The 17,555-nt window shown below is 34.5% G+C and overlaps 3 protein-coding genes across 3 annotated transcripts; 1 reads left to right on the top strand and 2 right to left on the bottom strand.

The window, feature by feature from the left end:
• Nucleotides 1–2,410: 2,410 nt before the first annotated feature.
• Nucleotides 2,411–6,950, bottom strand: LOC132180907 (serine carboxypeptidase-like 25). The gene is made up of 8 exons (XM_059593899.1): nucleotides 6,629–6,950; nucleotides 5,189–5,392; nucleotides 4,063–4,238; nucleotides 3,610–3,891; nucleotides 3,378–3,508; nucleotides 3,159–3,254; nucleotides 2,960–3,065; nucleotides 2,411–2,726 (listed from the first exon to the last, which is right to left on the bottom strand). The coding sequence occupies exons 1-8, from the start codon at nucleotides 6,873–6,875 to the stop codon at nucleotides 2,583–2,585; spliced, it is 1,386 nt and encodes a 461-aa protein (XP_059449882.1). The 5' UTR covers nucleotides 6,876–6,950; the 3' UTR covers nucleotides 2,411–2,582.
• A 7,754-nt stretch (nucleotides 6,951–14,704) lies between these two features.
• LOC132182589 (uncharacterized) lies at nucleotides 14,705–15,698 on the top strand. The gene is made up of 4 exons (XM_059595877.1): nucleotides 14,705–14,802; nucleotides 14,917–15,120; nucleotides 15,230–15,335; nucleotides 15,446–15,698. Exons 2-4 carry the CDS (start codon nucleotides 14,936–14,938, stop codon nucleotides 15,488–15,490), a joined length of 336 nt encoding a protein of 111 aa, XP_059451860.1. The 5' UTR covers nucleotides 14,705–14,802; nucleotides 14,917–14,935; the 3' UTR covers nucleotides 15,491–15,698.
• An 80-nt stretch (nucleotides 15,699–15,778) lies between these two features.
• On the bottom strand, nucleotides 15,779–16,764 carry LOC132182588 (protein CHLORORESPIRATORY REDUCTION 7, chloroplastic-like). The gene is made up of 3 exons (XM_059595876.1): nucleotides 16,594–16,764; nucleotides 16,281–16,411; nucleotides 15,779–16,161 (listed from the first exon to the last, which is right to left on the bottom strand). Exons 1-3 carry the CDS (start codon nucleotides 16,676–16,678, stop codon nucleotides 15,889–15,891), a joined length of 489 nt encoding a protein of 162 aa, XP_059451859.1. The 5' UTR covers nucleotides 16,679–16,764; the 3' UTR covers nucleotides 15,779–15,888.
• Between the last annotated feature and the right edge of the window lie 791 nt (nucleotides 16,765–17,555).

Here is a 17,555-nt window from a genome sequence, read left to right as displayed (position 1 = left end):
TTTTTTTGGCCTTTTGGGGGTGGCCGGACCACCCCCATGGGCCATGGCCAAGGGGGTCCGGCCACCCCAGTGAGCCACCCCATTTTGGCCAAGGGGGTGGCTTCCTGATTTCGTTTTTATTTATTTATTTATTTATTATTATTATTTTTTTAATATTATGCTCAAAACGACGTAGTTTTGGGTTGGGTGGTGATGTAGTTTTGAAGCTCAAAACGGTGTAGTTTTGGTTGAGGGTAAAATGGGTATAAAAAGTTAAAAGGGTCCAAAGTGAGAGAAAACCAAAGTTCAGGAGGCCTAAGTGAGAGTTTTGGAAATTCATGGGAGTATGTCAAAACGGCTGAAAGTTCAAGGAGACTTTCTGAAGTTTCCCCTATTTTTTTTTTCTATCTCAATTAAAATTTTAGAGCATTTGACTCTAATCCCATTCAGATTATTTCAACAATTCTGACTCAATACGGAATTTGTATACTATTTTTAAAAGAATTTGTATATTATTCATGTGAATCTCATACAAATTTAATAGTAAATTCATTTATAGTTGAAATAATGATTTTTATAGACGGAATGCACTTGATTCCTTCCTCGATCTCCAAGCTTATACCCTTAAATGATCGCGACCCTATAAGAAGTAATATTTGACGATTTACTACCTTACCTATTTAGAATCAACCCAATAAGAAAAAATGAGTCATTGGAGGCATCTCCCAAATAGAATCAAGTTATGAGAATATGCCGCATTTCATATTGGTCGCTTTACCTTCGACACTTGCCTTACTAAGTCCAGTTACAAAACAAAGATAGGAAGAACTCTATAAAGGTTTTGAAATCCACATCATGGGTACAATTATTCTTAACTCTCTTCGTCTACATCTTGTACTCATACATGCTCAATTTTACATTTGTTAACTTAACCACCGAACGTGGTTCTTCTCCCATCACTCCTAGCATGCCACTCTAACCTTAATCATTTTTGTAGGTCTACTTCATCGGTGTTCAATGTAAGTGGTCACTGTATCAACAGTTAGTGTTGTTTGTGAGAATGATAACCGTTTGACTAAATTGTTGTCCTCTAAGACAAAAGAACCCATGACGAACACACAATTTAGGAGCATGCAAGAGATTTACGCTGGTTCCTCTAGTCAACCAAATCCCGAGACAAATGCTCAACGGTTTTTTTTTTTTTTTTTTACAACAAAAAGAGTTTTCTACTTGTACCTTCAATCACCAAACCCCTAGCAGCTAAATGCTCAACAGTTGTTTTTTTTTTTTTTTACATCAAACAACTAAGTGTGGATAATTTTTTTCTTTTGACAAGACCAAAATAGGGAAATTTCAAAAAGGTAAATGGGCAAGTGTCACATGCCAAGCACCAGATGCATTCTCATCCACATTTAACGTCTAGTTTCGAATCTAAGACTTACTCATAACAAAGTGATAGTTTAGGTGAGCGAATGCCACCGAGTCATATAGTTTAAGGATGTAAGTACAAATGTGTAGTATACATTAGGGGGCACAATATAATTAATCTTAAAAAATTAAAATTTTTTACCAATATAAGCAAGAATAAGTGAAGTCCCATCAAATTAATTGATCTCCTTATTATCATCATAGTTTATCCACATACAAATAGTGATGGATGATATGGTGAAATTTCAGTATTTTTATTGCCAATAAATGTCCAATACAAAGAGTACAATTTTCGTATTCTCAACATTCAATTTTAATTTTATACTCACAAGTTAAATTCTAGAGTAGAGGAATATGAAAGTATTTTTGTTTGTTAAAGCTTTTTACTTCTATATTTTATTCAAAACAGAAACATTAACAAACAATCTAAAACACAAACCACTCAAAATTGTTTTCACATTAGAACACTTTTCAAACAAAAACTAAAAAGCCTCATCCATAGAAAGAGATGTTTTTCTTTTTGATCATTTGTTCCAAAATATGTGAAACTTTCTAAAAATGTAAGTGCATACTTCTTTAATTGTCCATATTATCATCATTTTTTGTTTTTTTGGGTTAAATTCACTTTACTCCTGAAGTTTCAGGAGTTTTTCAATTCGAACCTCAATGTTTAAAAACTGGCAATGTACTCTCTTAATGTTTCAAAAATTTTAATTCAGACCTCCGTTACTAATTTCCTTCTAATTAGACAAAAATTTTTTTAAAAAAAAATTCATAAATTTCCGTCTAATTTGACGAAAATTAGTAATAGAAGGTCTAAACTTAAATTTTTTGAAATATTAAAGAAATACATTGCCAATTTTTAAACATTGGGGTTTGAATTGAAAAACTCTTAAAACTTTAGAGGAGTAAAATGAATTTAACCCTTTTATTTTTTTATAAACAAATAGTTTTCAAGCTCATGTCGATGAATGCATAATTTCCAAAGAATCTAAAACCATAATTACAAACAAAACCTTAAATCTTCCATTACATTTGCCTTTTATATTACATAAATCAAACGCTCTGATCTCTCTCTCTCTCTACTTGTTTCTTAACAATGAAGAATGACATTTCTTTGTCTAGCTAGAACAATAACAGTTCATACTCAAATGGGAAAGACAATTTTTTTTCTTTCAAGACTTTGAAAGAGGCAGCCCTCTGAGAAATGCCTTGAATAGCTCAAGGGCTACTCTGGGCTTGAAAAGTGGAACTTCATGGCCTGCTCCTCTCACTGTTGCAAATGTTAGCCCTTCATATACCTCTGTCCACCCTCCCACCTTCAAAAAAGCACAACCAATATAGTACGAGCATTGACTTATTTGTTTCAATGATATTATTCAGTAAATTGTTATATAACTACTATATAGTTTAGTAGTCGTTGAATCGGCACTTGTATTATCATGCCACCTTAATTATATGACAGTCAGTATACTTGACAACATTACTCATAACAATAGCAAGGATCTTGTCTCACAAAATTTGAGGCTAGAAAGGGGCTAATTTTACTTACCTGCTTCTTAACATACCAAGGGTACCATGGAATTTTGGTTTCTAATTTCAGCTGTGCAAGGGAATATCTAGTGGCTGTAACTGGAACCACAGAGTCGACATCTCCACTGCATTAGCCCCAGAAAAGAGAAGTAGTTATCTAAAATGAACACACAAGTATAAATATTATGAGACATCAAATTGCTGGGGCAGCAGCAAACCTGAATACCCAGATTCTCAAACCACTAGCTATCATTTCCCTGTAAATTGGAAGAATGGATGCTTCTGTGTCGTTCCAATTTCGATTCAAAACCTCACTGCATCATATCAAACACAATTCATGTAACATAGAAAGGGAGAAAATTATAAGTGTTTTCCTTATCGAATTTTGCCGTGTAGTGATGATTAAGCATGATAACCTGCTTGTGCTATTGACTCACCTGCAAGCAGTCCATTTATAAGGAATTTTAGTTATGTTGGCATGGAGTGCTTTCTGCACATCTGGCCTATTGTAGTAAATCTCAGCATACTTTTCTGTACAAGGATCATAGCCGGAAAATCGCCGGAAAATCTGGAAAGCAGATTAATTAAAATAAAAGCTTTCTTATCTGAGAATAATAAGCACTTTCAAACATGATATAATCATTCATTCACTTGTGTTATATAATATACCGGATGGGGTCGATGAGGCAATCGCATGGTCTGGCGGGTGGCGGCGCTACCATCAGAATTGTTGCAAGGGGGAGCATAAATATTGTATTGATCAATGTTACCAAATTCTTGATCCATGGCATAACTATACAATGACTCACATTCGTCTGACTCCTTCTGTCGCCTGAAATCACATGTGTTGATGAGCTGCCGGTATGTTTTATCGGAAATCATGGCATGGCTCCACCAATATGTCACTGTCCCTAGATTATCATAATAGTTGTCCGTCACTGCATTGCCAACCTACATAAATGAACAAATATAACAGCCTATATACTAGGGAAGCCTATATACTAGGGAAAATAACTTGGATATATATAAATAAGAAATACATAAAACAAATGTATATTGAAAACAAGCTAAATTAATTCAAGCAAAAATGGAGATTAGGATGAGAGATTAAAGTATGCGTACCATAAATCCTTTAAGATTTATTGGGTGGTTCGAATGTTTATTGTAGGTCATAATTTCTCTGGCCAGCTGAGGAACATAATGGCCTGCATAGCTCTCTCCGGTGAGATAGACTTCTCTCTGCTTGTAGCGTGGGAAACGATCCAACCATCTTATTAAGAACTCCAGGGAGTCCCTGGCTAAATCATAACCTCTCATAAGATTACTATACTAATTACTATACATTCAATAACATTTAAATCAGCCAATTGACACGAAGCTAATTAATAAATAATTGCATGGATTTCATTACCAAATTAAGAAAACAATTTTCCCATCTCATATTGTGATCAAGGATGGAATGAGGAATTTTGAAAATTTTTCAATAAAATATTATGAATAGTTAAGATTATATTTTTTTAGGCCTACAAATTAATTAGATTTGACCCTTGTCAAAATTAAACTTGATCTCCATTAAGAAATCATCGGTTCTGATTATCTCAATTTTACAAATTTCATGTGTTCCTATGAAAAATATTTCTAGGAATCTCAGACAAAAACTAATTAGACTCGTCTAACCGTTACAAAACATTTTAAACTACTTTCAGCTTAGATCACATCAAAACCAAAAAGCATAATCTAAAGAGTTTTACCAAACAATCCCCAAATGACCATTTCAGTGTTTATCATGGTATGTGAAATCATTAAAGAAACATTCTAGATTTCCTTAAATGTTTTTCTTACCCCCCCTCCCCCCCAAAAAAAAAAAAAAAATCTCTAGAAGAACGGCTATACCAAAAAAAAGTGTGAATGAATACTCAAAATGCAATTTATCTAGAACAGAAGAAACCCATTACAAGTCTAACGCGTGGACCAAAGATGTATCAAATCAATCAACATGCAATTATGCATGCTTCATATCATGTCTCATCTGAAATAGGGTGATTTTGAAACCACAATGAAGCTATTACAGTTAGTCAATGGTTCATTTTTAACCAATCATCAGAGATAGGGCCACAAGTTCATCATAATTGAGTGTTGCTAGAGTCTCTCAAACATGGCCTACCAATTTATCATAACCATCCATTCTTTAGAAAACAACAAAGGGTCAGAAAATAATGATGCAAAACGAAGGTTTTGGGGGTCCTACCAGTGCGGCGATCACCAGTGTCGAAGAGATCCGACGACCGGTTGCTGTAAGAGAAGCCCACGCCTGCCGGAGTTTCCAAGAACAGGAGGTTGGCCACAGTGTTCCATGAGAACTTGTTGAGGTGCAGCCCCGAGGCTGTCCTGTTTATTCTAAATGGCCCTATTTCTTCAGACGCACCATATGCCACAGAGGAGCAACCAGGGCCTGATCACAAAATCAAATAACAATCATCAGGACCTAATCATAAATTCCCATTAATTTTATTTTCTGGGTAGAGTGGAAAATAGATGAGGATGATGATATAAAGAATAAATCCATCGAGTGCATGTTTTAAATTTCCCGTCTTTCTGTTTGATGTGCTCATTATCTTGGCCTGGTATTGGCTAGTTTTGTTTGGTGGGGGGGCATTAAGCAATAGAACACTGCAACTTCTGCTAATTTCAGCAAATGCATTGATGGCACGCACCAACACAAGCTGACAGAGGCTAACAGAACTGCAATGGTTGTGACTTAATAAATGAGGTTTGTTTTGGATGCTTTCTGGCATTGATTCCTTCTTATCAGTCCATGCAATGAGACAGAGAGAGAGAGAGAGAGAGAGAGAGAGAAAGGGTACGTTGTCATTTTTCTTTTTCTTTTTCTTTTTCTTTTTCTTTTTTTTTGTTTTGTTTGTGTGCTGTGTAATGGGTTTCTTCTGCTTATCTATAAGAGCATTGAAGTTAGGTCGTGTAGGAGTCATGAATAGAGTCTGTACGGTCCAGCGAGTAGTTAGGTCATCATTCCTAGCAATTGGTAGGCCACTGATGTGCCCTTTCCTTATTTTTCATTTCTGGGTAAGAATTTAATTAAAGGCACCTATATTGTAAATATAAATTGTTCTAATAAACTACATGTAATAAATAAATAAAAGGGTTTCTTTTCCTTCCGCTGAAAGGGGTTTCTTGTCCACCAAAAGACAAAAGAAAAAACAGTACACGCAGTAATTTTCCAGCTCAAAAATATTTACCAAAAACAAAGGAAAGCCTAAAGATTTTTCTGCATTAACTATATATCATCATGTCGGCGATATGAAAAGTAAGTGGTTTCCCAGGCGTGTATTAATTAAACTCATTTAAGCATATCATTTAACGCAATATAACAGTGACTTTATACTATTTTACTATTTGTAATTTATCAAAAAACAACCAAAAAAAAAAAAAAAAACAGTGACTTTAAACAATTACTTCTGATTCTTCTCCAAAACATCTCAAGAATAGTACAAGTGACATTTAAATTAATCATGCCGATGGCAAAAGCAAAACTACTTATCTTGCATGCATATTGCAGTCACATTTTAAGTGTTAAGCACGCAGATATATATATATATATATATATATATACATGTTCATGTGTTTTTGTTGAGAGAGAGAGAGAGAGAGAGAGAGAGAGAGATGTTGTAACCTCCATTAAGCCACACAACCAAGGGCTTGGATAGGGGATTATGGACAGCCTCAGTAAGCCAGTAAAAGAGGGATCTGCCAACAACTTGATTAACAGTGACATAGCCTGAGAACTGCTGGAAAGAGACCTGAGGCTGCCCAGGAAGTTGCAATATCCTGTCGGCTTCTTCTTCTTCATTTGCACCAACCAGCCCAACAAGCAAAACAAAGACCATGGAAACAAAGATCTGTCTTTTCTCCATGACCATGGCCCTAGCTGTCAAAGAAGAAGAAGAAGAAGAAGAAGAAGAAGAAAGGAAGAAAGAAAGATGTCTTCCTTCGGAGTAGAGTAGTAGTGTAGTAAGCCGTATGTGTTCTTGAAGAGGGATTAAATAGGAGAGAGAGAGAGAGAAAGAGAGGGGGGGTTGGTGGGGTTCTATGAATATCATCACGTAATGACAGTGATAGGGGCGCCCTTTACAAATTTGTTAGATTGGGCAACTCTTATAATCAATATATTTTTTTAGGGGCAGATTAATTTTTGGGTTAAATTAATCAAAAGAAAAGAAAAATCATTTTTTTCCCTTAAGTTTTTTTTTTTTTTTTTTGGTCTATTTTTAATATAGTCTTTGGATTTTCAATTTTGACAATTCAATTATTTGATTTTGCCTAAATTTTAAATAAGTCTATCATTTTATTGTCGAATTAACTTTTTTTTCTTGTCACATCTGTCACATTTGACACATCATGCACAATTTCCACATAAGTAATAAGAAAACACCTCAAGTGAAACAACAAAAGACTCTGCCACGCTCGTGACGTTCACTTGAAATGAATTTTTTCTTTAACAGGCATTGGTGCAAAAATAATAATAAGATTAGTGTTTCTATCCACCAGTTTGCCAACAATATATATATATATATATAATAAATAAAAAAACTACATAGGGCTTATAAAAATATTGTCACGTGTACATCTTTGTCATATCATCATATCCCCTAAAATAAAAAGGATAGCGATTATCTAAACACATCCTTGTAGGCCAGAGGGGGGTAGCCGAAGCTTTGAGCCACCCGTGTTTTTTTAAAAATAAATTTTAGTTTTAAATTTTTAAAAGCATTAGGAAAATATTAATGTCAATTAAGTTATAATTCGAAAGAGTAAGCGAAATTTTTGGAATCTTTATTATAAGGAAGGAGTGCTCATATCATGTAGGGGATGGGGATCAGGGGATGTAAGCAAAGGAATCACATGGTTTCGCATGCCCATGAAACAGTCCCCTTTAATCCTCCATTAATTCCTCTTGTATTCATATATGAGGCTTTGACCACCTTTTTCCCCCGATTGGCGTTATCCAATCCTCCTTCTTCCTCATTGGTTTTCTTTCTTTGTTCGCTTCTGTGTTTTGTTTGGATAAGCTTTCAAATGATTGTTTTTATTACATTTTAAAATTAAACAATTAAACTTTTTCATATTGTAATTAATGACTTCTTGTCTGTTAATTAGTTGTAAAATTAATGTTGAGATACTCTTGTTTTAATTTAAACCGTAATTTTACCGCCTCCAATTATTTTTTTATTTTCTTTTAGCAAAAATGGTAAATTGGAAAGACCAATTAATTGTGGCTATCCTACCAGAGAATTTTGTTGCCTCCAATTACTGTCGTAATAAAAGATGATTTTCCAAAAAGCTGCTGCCAAAAAAACTGTTCGTGTAACATAAATCTTTTTAAGTGTGAGATTCTCTCATATATTCTAAAACATTAAATTTCTAAATTTTAAAATCTGAGCCCTTAATTACATTTAACCATCTAAATAAATGTAGAGATTTGTGTGTTACCAAGACAATGGAGGGGTTTGGCATGTCCAAATCTATGAATAATGTCTTGTCATTCTTGTTTTTCTTAATTTCTCACTTTATCACGCGGTGCAAAAACTAAGTTTATTCTACTCATATATACGACTAAATTACAAGAGATACCTTATAATTGTAAGATATTTTTTTATGAAGCTCATTTATCCAAACGAGTATTCTAACTTATTCAGACATATAGACAGATTTTCGCCTAAACATGAAGCCCTCTACCTCTTAAAACCCCCTCACATCTTATGCCAAGAAGTTCAAAATCTCTTATAAAAGGTGACATTGTACATGAAAACGCCCTTAATTAGTGACGTTTCAACAGTAAACATCATTGTTCCCGAATTCTCAATCTCCTATACTTTGACGTTGTTGAAGCGATGCTTTTCACACGTCACTGCTTAAAAAGTGACATTTTTTTGTAAACAACGTCACTATTCACAAGTCACTATTTGGGCATTTTTTTGTAGTGTTAATTGGAGGAGATTTGGGTATGTTGAATAACGCACAAAAGAGAATTTATTAGATAAAGGGGCTTTTGTGAGTTCTCTTTAGTGGCACGCGAGGAGGAGAGCATCAATTATTCCCAAAAATATAGAGGATGGAGGAGTGTGGCCACGGTGATGATGGGCATGATGAGGGCTCTTTTGGACCGGTGCTGCCCTCAAAAGTTTGTGAAGCACATGAGCTTCAACCCCCCACTAGTGTTTTGTTTGCCAAACTTGGCCTGTTGTTGTTGATGAGCACCACAAACTCCTTTTACATCTTTCAACTCTTTATATGTTTCACACTGTTTCACCAAATATTCTACGTAGGCTCTCAAATGGCTTCTTCTGGAGGCCTTTTTGGCAAATTTGACATTGACTTTCGAAGATTCTATTCTTCAACTTCCTTTGTGGCCAAGATCCTCAAACACATGTCTCAGATTTTCCGGATCTCGTGCAATAATACTTGAGGGAATTTGGCTTAGGTACTTTAAAATAAAACAAAGGTATAATTGTTATAGTGTTTTCAATGATTTAGATTTAATTTGACTCGTTTGAAATTAGATTGATGGTTCGGCTAGCTACTCCCAAGCGGTCCAAGTAGTGGTTCGACGGTGACCAAACCACTCCTGGTCACGATTCACAAAAATGGAAAATTGACCAATTATTTTTGCTCTTCTTCCATTCTTTTTAACTCTTGGGTTAAAGAGTATAACACAAGTCGAATACTGGGGTCTAGAGACATGATTTGAACTTTTAAAGTAGCATTGGAAAAGTACCTTTCAAATGGAAACCCAGTACATGATACCTTGGCATGATTAGAAAAAATAAAAATCAGGGGAAAATTGTGGAAAAAGGATAATGAGATAATGCATTTACCAAGGACACTATTATTAATAGACCAAACATCATGACATAGAAAATATCACATGAATCAAAATGCAACTATATAGCACAAAAAGCCATGGATCTGGTTCAGGCCGAAAAAGAGGGCAGGGCAGAGATGTTCATTACAATCAGACTGGTCAAAACATAACTTTTTGTATTGGAGAAGCAGGACTTGCTACATAAAATATAATATATATAAATAAAATAAATATATGGATGAAGCAGTAGACTAGCTCTAGAAGAAGACTAGGAAGTAATTATGGTATTTATGAGATGTGGTAAAGAGTAGAGAGCAAAGCAGAGAGTGGTTGAAACTGCAGATTAGCAAAAAAGGAAGGAATGGTTGATTGGAAATTCAACAATTGAGAAGTTCTTCAATGCCTTCAACAGTCTACCATCCGCAGTAAATGAAGAGGGAGTGAAGAAAAAAGAAAAGAAAAGTGTTTCAAGTTACTTCCTTCCCAAATGTCAAAGCAGCTCCACTGTAAAGAAACCTGCACAATTCTTGAAATACTCACACCCATCTTAAATAGCTTTATGGGTTTTTAAGATCTTCATTGAAGCATTATTTTGCCTATAAATTGAAAGTATAATGTTTTGATTTGGAAGCTACCCATATCGATTTTCCTTCTTCCTTTTGGTGTGTGTTTCTAGCCATGTTCAAATAATACAAGAGATTGCTTCAGTGAAACTCATTTTTCATGTGTTTGCTTTTCTTCTTCTTTTTGTTTTGTTTATTGGCTGTGTCAGCGTTTAGTCCTTTTTTCCGATACAAATGAATCATCCCTTGTCTCTTACGTTTACTTACACAGAAAGTTCTCTGTGAGGTTCTGAAAGTATCAGATTCAGATCCACAGTTTCTTAGATGGGTAGCCCTGCACTGTACAGTACTAGTCTGCTAAGTTACACGTGCCATTGACAACCTTTCGTCCCTGTCCTATCGCTGCTGCAATTAAACTACGTTGACCACACCTTAATCTAATGATCAAAGAAACTCCTATTTTTTTTTTTTTTCCATATTTTCTGCATTGCACCAAGGGAATATATATATAGACCCATAAAAACTATTTGAAATAGCTGTCTTTGTTATTCTTCTATTTTTTATGTAATTTAAATGAAAAGGAGGAACCTTCAAGGCTCCTCCGAAAGCCAAAACCATTTAAAAGTTTGGAGGTTGATTGACTGCCTACTGCCTATGCACTGGCTTTGGTGAATAAAAACAAACATGCACTCGACTATTCAAAAGGGTGTTTTATATATTGTCTTATTTATGTAGCTTGGCTCCACCACCTCTACTATTATTTCTTAAGGTAAGGATTTGGCTCAAAAAAAAAAAAACACAAAAATTGTGTTTGAGAAATTAAATTTTTAAGTTAAAAAACATTTTTTAGCAAAAAATTTATTAAAGTTTTTGTTAAAAGTGCGTTTTGGCTATTTTTGAAATTTTTAGACCGTTAAAAGTGCTTTCAATTTTTTTTATCAAACGGATACTTTTTTCTTCAAACGGGCTTTTTTATTTTATTTTATTTTTTTTTTTTTTTGAGATAATAGTGATAGACTTGTCATTAATAATCAAATACCTAGAACAATTTGATCTAGGAATATAGTGTCCCGAATACAATCAGGCGTTTCCTCGCGCCATATATTATCCAAAACATGTTGAGCTGCATATTTTGAAAGAACTTGCTTTTTGAATGTTAAACGTACTTTTAAGCCCTTCAAATACATACCCAAACATGCCCTAAACATAATTTGATCATGCATTGCAATGTCGGTTGATATAAATCATAGTAAAATCAACTTTTAATTAATTGGTAGTCAGTATAGTTAAGTGCTTATAGTTGTGCATTAGGTGAATAGATTTGTTTGAAGCTCCACCAACAGACAGACACATCTCAACTACTGCTACACCAATTACAACAAAGAATTAAGCAATTAGCTTGAGTTACAAACTATCATAAGAAGCTAATCATGGTTAAATTTATGATTATATGCTTCCGTCGCACACGTGCATATATTGGGATGGACCGACATTTAGTTAAAACTTTAAAGTATACATCTCGATCTATCCACATTTAAACTCAACAAGCTTAAATGTTTTCTCAATAAGAAACATTGAGAGAGTGATTTTTCTTATTTTATTTGATGAATTATTCGTAATTTTATAATTATTTTATTTTACAAGCCAAAGGAAAACTGAGTCAAACTTCAAAGTTGTAGATGATCATTTTTCTCTGGTTATTATTTTATGAATAATTTTCTCGAATGGATTGAAGAAGCCTAGCTAACCACCTCTAAAAGCCTCAACCTACCCACTTGTCTCTTCACTACTAGGGTCATAATTCATAAATACACATTGGTTTTTTGTGGGCAGGAAAGGTCATATTTTGCAGGGTAAGCGTCCCCATGAACATGAACATGAACAAAAATAGACATGAGGATGAGGTCCCCTACCCCTCAATTGGAGGGTAACAATTGTGCTTTTAAGCCGCTCAAGCTCTAAACCACTCCAAAGAGTTTATAATCCCATTTCCAGATTTCACTAGTCAATAGAAAGATGATCTAATAAGCAAAGGCCAAGAGCTAAAAACCCATCAAGAATCACAATCTCCATGATTGTGGGCATCAAAACTGGGGGTCTGACTCAATTGAAGTCTATAGTCACGGGATATAGAAAGAATGGATTAGATTTGGTGACATTGAGATTTATTATGATAGAATTGACATAATTGTTTCAAATTCAGCCCCACTAAATGAATGATATTCCTGTTAGTCACGAGTCAAATAAAGGGGCTAGCACCTTCCTTGTCTTTCTATTTCAAGAAGAATTAATATCTCCTAGATCCATCAATTAATAATTTAATGGGGTCATGTAAGCTATTAGCTAAAATATTAGTGGTCCTAGTGGTGGTTGTATTAATTTGGGCTTGTCTTAGTGTGGCATTACTGGCATGCTCTATCGGCACAACTTTTTTTTTTTTTTTTTTCCAAAGTTTAACCTAAAATAAACACTTTTTTTTTTTTTTCTCTTTCTGTTGGTTTCCTATTCTCTGGGTAGGTTAGGATATTTTCAACTCATTCATACTTGAATGCACATAGTCATCACAACGCCCCAAATTGTTGAGGAGATCCTGCAATTCTTTAAAAGGGTTACCAGATTAAATCATCTCTTAAGGTCATTAGTCATACTCACAGGTGAAGGGTGGCCGATTACATTTTCGAAAAAGTGTTGACTTGTAGTGAATGGGCTGCCGCTAAAAGAGTAATTAAGGTGATTAGCCCCCCCCCCCCACACACACACACATATATATATATATATATATATATATATAACCAAACATACTTATTATTTAATAACTAATATACACATTTCTATTTATGTAACCTATTTTTTTTATTAATACATATGAACGAGCTACAAGTTGAGTTTATACAAAAATGTCTTATTTAGTCATGGTCAACTCATTTCTTAAATGAACCGAGTTCGAATTGAATCGATTCTATCTGAGCCTGTTCGCGAGCGATTGTTTGTTTAACAACTCTACAATCACCCCTTTGAGATGGGTGGTTAACTACTCCAGCCGCTCTCTTAGGAGGTTAAGGGGGTAGTCAGCCACCTCTTAAAGGTTTTTTTTTTTTTTTTTTTTTTGGAGAAATTGACCACCTTGGGGCGGGGGGTTTAATAATTCTCTTAATAGGTCTCATCCACTCTTTTCTATCTGTAAATTATTTTTTTTAAAAAAAAAAAAAAACACTTGGAGCGTTTTTGGGCTAAAAAAAACACACTTTGGAGTAGAGATATAATAATTAGTTTATTAAGTATTGAAGTTATCTTAGGAAAGTGTTGGGATTATAATTAAATGGCTGATCTACTCCTCGCTTTCAAATAATTTGGTTAAAAGAAAAAAAAAAAAAAAAAAACAAACATTATACTCTGATGGACAAACTTTCTGTTGCATCATGCAAAAACAGCCCTTTCAATAAATTTACCCAAAAAAAAAAAGACAGCCTTTTTATTTAGGCCCATTGGACCTATGAATTGTATGTTAGGAAACAACTTTCTCCCATATCTCGAATCCCACTAAAACTAACGAGTAATGCTACAAATTCTTTCACTTTCATACTCTTTGACAGAGAGTATGAAAGTGAAAATGTAAAAGTGAAAGAGAATGTAGGATTACTAATATCTACTTGTAGGCAAAATGGCAATAGTTATGACTTGTGATATGATAATATAAATTATATCCAAGTTTTAAAATTATTCGATGGTCGTTTATTTATAAATTCACTATTTCAATTGCAAACTTGAATTGGTATGAAACTCTCAAATACCGAACACAACAGAAACAACATTTATTTTGATTTTGTTGTTGAGGAGTTTACCATTTTTTTTTCTTCTTTTAAGATCATTAGGTCTCTCTTTATTTTGAATCAAGAGTAGACCACTTTCCTTATTTAATTAAATAAAAAATGAATATTGAAAAAGAGGAATTGATGTTAGGATTGAAATTCCCTATAATTCTTTTTAAATTTCATATTCTTAAATTCATAAATCGCAATTGTCCATCTCATCTAAGCATTTAAAATAAGCTATATTTTAAGAATTTAACAAAGAAGCTACAAAATGCAAATAATGAAAAAAAAAAAAAAAAAAATTAGAGGGAGGGGTCAAACAAACTTCTTATACTTATATCTAAAAATTAATATTTTTAATTTTAAAAAAAAAACTAAAGCACAAATTTCAATGCCGGGGAGTCTACTTTTGAAGTGGCCCTGAATCCCTCCCGAATCGAACACTTAACGCCAACTTTATTTGAATGCCGGACGCAGCCAATGCCTAAAAATTTGACCGTTGGAACCTGTCCTCCCCAACGGTCACCTCTACAACTCAAATTGCGTCCCGTTCGTTAAATTTCGCCTACAAGCAATTCTCTTTTGCAGTACATCTCTCTCTCGCCTCAGGGTTCGTGCTTCTAATCCCTCAATCTTTCTCCCCTTCACAGTTATTGTTTGTCTCCCCCTTTCTCATTAATTTCAAGATGGTTAATTAGAGTTAATGTCGCTTCGATCTTCACAGGTAACCCAGTTGTGATTTAATGGAGAACGTGCTCACTATGCCTCCCAAGAACCCAATGCAACCAGAAAACACTGTAATCGACAGCAAAACACCGCCCCAGAATCCACAAAATGACCAAAATGATCGAAACTCCGGCAATGAGTTACGCAAACCTACAACCCCGGACCGCCTTAAAGTCCCCAAGGCATTGAAATACCCCGAAAGGTACATTCTTTATTCTTCTCCATAGGTTTAATTACTTGTTAGCTAAATTTCACATATATTCTAAGTTCATGTTTGTTTTTGTAACAAATTTTTTTTTTGTTCTCTGTAGGTATAGAAGCCCAACGGATTCGATGATGTCCCCGGTTACAAAAGGCCTTCTTGCCAGAAGCAGAAAGGGTAGCGTGCTTTTACCACCTAGTTTAAATCAGACCAAGGTATACTAAAAACGTTAACTTTAATCTGAATTTATTTTTAATTCAGCAGACTTGGGAGTTCAAATAATTTACACTCATTTCTATTTATATTGTTGATTTTATTGCTTTAGATTCAGGATTTGCGTGCTCAGGATGTGGGTCTTTTTGAAGGCTAAAAAGTATTGAAGCAGTTGGGCAAAGCCCAAGATCAGATGGATTTCTTGATCCTAATGGTTGTTTGACAAATTGAAATTGTTTCATTAAATTCAAGAAAATCTGATGGGATTGCTTTCGATTTCTGTAAGATGGGTGTACTGTGATTCTCTTAAGGCTTTCTATGTAATTCGAATACAGTTTTTAAATAAAGAAATTGTTCAGTCCAAATGCTTTGTTCAAGAAATTAATTGACAGGAAAACAAGGAAAACATTGTGCGGGTTTATACTTGTTGAAAGCATGCAAATGAAGGATAAACTGAATGAAATAATGGCTGCTCTTATTTCATTGTTCTTGGACCACTATATATATGCCTGCTTTAATCATGTAAATTTGATTGCAATGAAGCTCAAATTTTTCTCACTCCAAGCGGACTTGGTACCATTGGATTGAACCGACATTGCCATCAATTTCAAGCTCACAAACAGATCTTATGAGGTGCGAAACGGCGTCATCAATGGTTTCAAATCTAGCAAGGTCTGGAGGAAGGGCCTCGCCTGGCCAGTTTTCCAGCCAATTTTGCAGCTTAGCTTTTAGCTCTTCCTCCGAAACAAATATCTCATCCTGCCCCGGTTCGAATAGTACATAGGTTTCTGCAGTCCCCCGAGGTGTCCGTCTCCTCATTGCATAAACCTATCAACAAATTGAGTAAAATTAGTTTACGTCAAAACAAATGGAGCCTAAGTTAGCTACACTTGGGTCATTTTTGTCGGTTTGCTAGTTCTTGATGTTTGGCGAAAAAAGTAGGTTACCTTTAATGCATTTCTGCTGTTGCTTGACTTTTGAGGCAGTTTGAGATGGACTGAAGAACTCCAATACACATTTACATCTGCTGATCTTGACAGCATCAATGGACTTGGACTATGGTGTCTTGCTTCTTTACCTGCATGTGAGGGATCCCCCTGCTGTCATTTTGAATGGCACAAAAGTTTCTAAAATGGCATATTCTTTCTTTCCATGTTCTTAAGCTTCTCTTGAATTCTAACACAAAAACCAATGTTCTCACTTCTAAATTTCAAAAGCATATACAGATTATCAAGAACAAATCAAAGGAAGAGATTTTACAGTTGGGGTTCTGAACTCCATTGCTGAACAGCTTTTTCTCCAAAGCTCCCTCCACAGGAACCAGTTTGCCTGTGACTTTCAACATCTCTCTTTAGCTCCAAAGCTCAAAAATCAAAATGGGCAAGAGCATATCTGCCAGCAAACATGTTGGAGATAACATCACACGTTTCTTATCCACTTTTTTCATTTTTTTTACAGAAGTACCCTCTTGGGTCCTGTCTCTGAAGTCTAATCTAATGTCTCCTTCTACTCTAATCCACAATCTTAAATCATAGGATGCACCACATCCACATGATCATAACAAATGAAGACAAAAACTATTGTGTCCTGGAAAGCCTTGACTAGTGAATAACTCTAAACAATTAAGTTCAAATCCTCTATATTCTTGTTGAAAGCAGTAAAATTGTAAAAATCACAAATCCATTTTGCTAATAGAAAAATCCCACACCAGTCCAGAAAAAGGAAAAAGATGGGCACCATGGATGAGTCCCAATTGAGGTAATCTTTTTCTCAGTGAAATGTGGCACACGTCAAAACCCTATAAAGTTGTAACAGATAACATCCTAACTGCTCCAAATCCTAATTTTTGCATAAGAAGGTTCAGGTCGAGACCATATCAGCCATAACATAATTAAAAGGAAAACTACGAGTTGCCGCAACCTATTTTGTGATGTCTTTTTATAATGTTTCAATTTTTGTAATGTCTTCCTTCTATCATTAGGGTTTTCATGTCATCTTCCGGAACTCAAAATGACATAAAATAGTACAAATTTCAATGGAAATTTGTACAAAAGAAATTCAAAAGAAAAATAATGCAAAAATAGTACAAATTTCAAGGGAAAAAATAGGACTAAGGTCACGGTCACTCAAGATTAGAGAACATTATAAATTGAGTAATAGTTTGAGAGATAATCGTACTTTCCTTAATTAAAATAATAAAAAAAGTAAACTATTAAGGAATT

The sequence above is a fragment of the Corylus avellana genome, chromosome ca5, assembly GCF_901000735.1.
Source record: "Corylus avellana chromosome ca5, CavTom2PMs-1.0".
Taxonomy (NCBI): Eukaryota; Viridiplantae; Streptophyta; class Magnoliopsida; order Fagales; family Betulaceae; genus Corylus; species Corylus avellana.
Note: the sequence above shows the minus strand (reverse complement) of the source record. Positions and strands in the feature narration are given on the sequence as shown.

Excerpts from the sequence above, each read along its gene's own strand:
- LOC132182589 (XM_059595877.1), top strand. The coding sequence starts at position 14,936 with ATGGAGAACGTGCTCACTATGCCTCCCAAGAACCCAATGCAACCAGAA. Across the intron at positions 15,121-15,229 it reads GCATTGAAATACCCCGAAAG|GTATAGAAGCCCAACGGATT; the intron begins GTACATTCTTTA and ends TGTTCTCTGTAG. Across the intron at positions 15,336-15,445 it reads CTAGTTTAAATCAGACCAAG|ATTCAGGATTTGCGTGCTCA; the intron begins GTATACTAAAAA and ends TTATTGCTTTAG.
- LOC132182588 (XM_059595876.1), bottom strand. The coding sequence starts at position 16,678 with ATGTTGAAAGTCACAGGCAAACTGGTTCCTGTGGAGGGAGCTTTGGAG. Across the intron at positions 16,412-16,593 it reads TGGAGTTCAGAACCCCAACT|GTAAAGAAGCAAGACACCAT; the intron begins GTAAAATCTCTT and ends CCTCACATGCAG. Across the intron at positions 16,162-16,280 it reads ACAGCAGAAATGCATTAAAG|GTTTATGCAATGAGGAGACG; the intron begins GTAACCTACTTT and ends ATTTGTTGATAG.
- LOC132180907 (XM_059593899.1), bottom strand. The coding sequence starts at position 6,875 with ATGGTCATGGAGAAAAGACAGATCTTTGTTTCCATGGTCTTTGTTTTG. Across the intron at positions 3,892-4,062 it reads TAAATCTTAAAGGATTTATG|GTTGGCAATGCAGTGACGGA; the intron begins GTACGCATACTT and ends TCATTTATGTAG. Across the intron at positions 2,727-2,959 it reads CTTGGTATGTTAAGAAGCAG|GTGGGAGGGTGGACAGAGGT; the intron begins GTAAGTAAAATT and ends GCTTTTTTGAAG.